Source organism: Nematolebias whitei, chromosome 11, assembly GCF_014905685.2.
Source record: "Nematolebias whitei isolate Nwh7 chromosome 11, NemWhi1, whole genome shotgun sequence".
Lineage (NCBI taxonomy): Eukaryota > Metazoa > Chordata > Actinopteri > Cyprinodontiformes > Rivulidae > Nematolebias > Nematolebias whitei.
The window spans coordinates 16,195,587-16,197,022 of record NC_056508.1 but is presented as its reverse complement, the minus strand read 5'-3'; the positions used below and the strand labels follow the sequence as shown (position 1 = coordinate 16,197,022).

Below are 1,436 nucleotides of genomic sequence, written 5' to 3'. Positions count from 1 at the left end.
ACTGTCATAAGAACAAAGACTTCAGGGTTTTATTTTGGACTCAGTAACCGGAAGTGGTCATCAGTAAAGTTTCAGTCTGCAGGAAAAGCAGACAGTCAGTCAGACCTCCTCCATCTGAGAGCTGCAAACCTTCAGAGCTCTTTATTCATTCAACCTTTCAAATCTTATGTTCATTCAAGAAAAGAAACAAATCTTGCGCAGAAACGAAAGGATGAACAAAGAAGGAGAGAAGAAGACCCGCAGCCAGAAACCAGCCCGGACCCAGCAGCATGTCCCGGTCCAGCAGGTCCACCAGAAGACCAAGTCTGTTAAAGATTCCCAGAGCGGCTCCTCCGTCAAGGACACCCACCAGTTGACTGGCGCAGAGGATCCCAGCCCAGCGGGACTGCAGAGGAGGCGAGCAGCCAAAGTGTCACCGGGTGGGGGCGGCTCGGAGGCCCAGAGGAGCCCCGCCGCGCGCAGGAAACTGTCGGACGCCAGCATCGCCTCGGAGGACCTGAGCAAAGACTCCGGCTGTCCGTCCGGGAAACTCTCCTCCTCGGACAGCAGCTCGGAGATCTCTGACTGCGCCTCGGAGGGCAGCAAGAGGGACTCCCCGAGCAGCGACTGCAGCTGGGTGGACGGCAGGGCGTACGAGGCCCCGAGCGCAGCTCCGTGCGTAAAACCAAGCGCGCCCTGCGCGCCGCAGCCAGCAGCCGCTGCTGGGGGCTTCGCTCTGATCAACCCCCCCGGAGCCTTCATGGAGCTCATGATGGAGGAGACGAGCCAGGAGCTGCTGAGAGAGGTGGAGGACCTGAGGTCAGAGAACGAGTACCTGAAGGTAGGACTGGAGTTAGTTAGGTTAGTTGAACATTTTGATGGGTTAGATTAGAGAATGACGTCATGTTTGTTGGTTTTATTCTTCAGAGCTCTCTGAGCCGATTAACCTTCTTCTTCAGGGCAGGAATAAAACACACCAAGAGTAGCTTTCATTGTTATTAATGTAGTTCTTGTTATAAGAATCACCTGCTTTAATATTTAACAAGTGACATCACAGGGTTTCAGTGGTGCAGCACACAAACAACAAGAATTGAAACCTTCTCTTTAGTGGGGGTAATCCTGAAATTTACTTTATTAACAAGGAAACAAAGTTTGCAGGTTGAAAGATGCAGCAAAATATTTGCTTGTATGAATCATGAGCGTGATGAACAAAATAAAATGTTTTACATCCAAATCTTCCACTGATCTCCATAGTGTAACCAAAAACTCTGAATCTCACGAAAATAACTCCTCCTGAAGATAACTCCTCCTGAAAATAACTCCTCCTGAAGATAACTCCTCCTGAAGATAACTCCTCCTGAAAATAACTCCTCCTGAAGATAACTCCTGAAAATAACTCCTCCTGAAGACAACTCCTCCTGAAGATAACTCCTCCTGAAAATAACTCCTCCTGAAAA

At 49.4% G+C, this 1,436-nt stretch overlaps 1 protein-coding gene across 1 annotated transcript in view; it reads left to right on the top strand.

Annotated features, from left to right (window-relative positions):
* Nucleotides 1-211: 211 nt before the first annotated feature.
* The window catches only part of LOC119416632 (protein SOGA1), a 25,875-nt gene continuing 24,650 nt past the window's right edge, over nucleotides 212-1,436 (top strand). Inside the window, exon 1 of the mRNA XM_037683822.1 lies at nucleotides 212-820. Coding sequence (XP_037539750.1) covers nucleotides 212-820 — 609 coding nt within the window. The remainder of the gene's footprint in view (nucleotides 821-1,436) is intronic.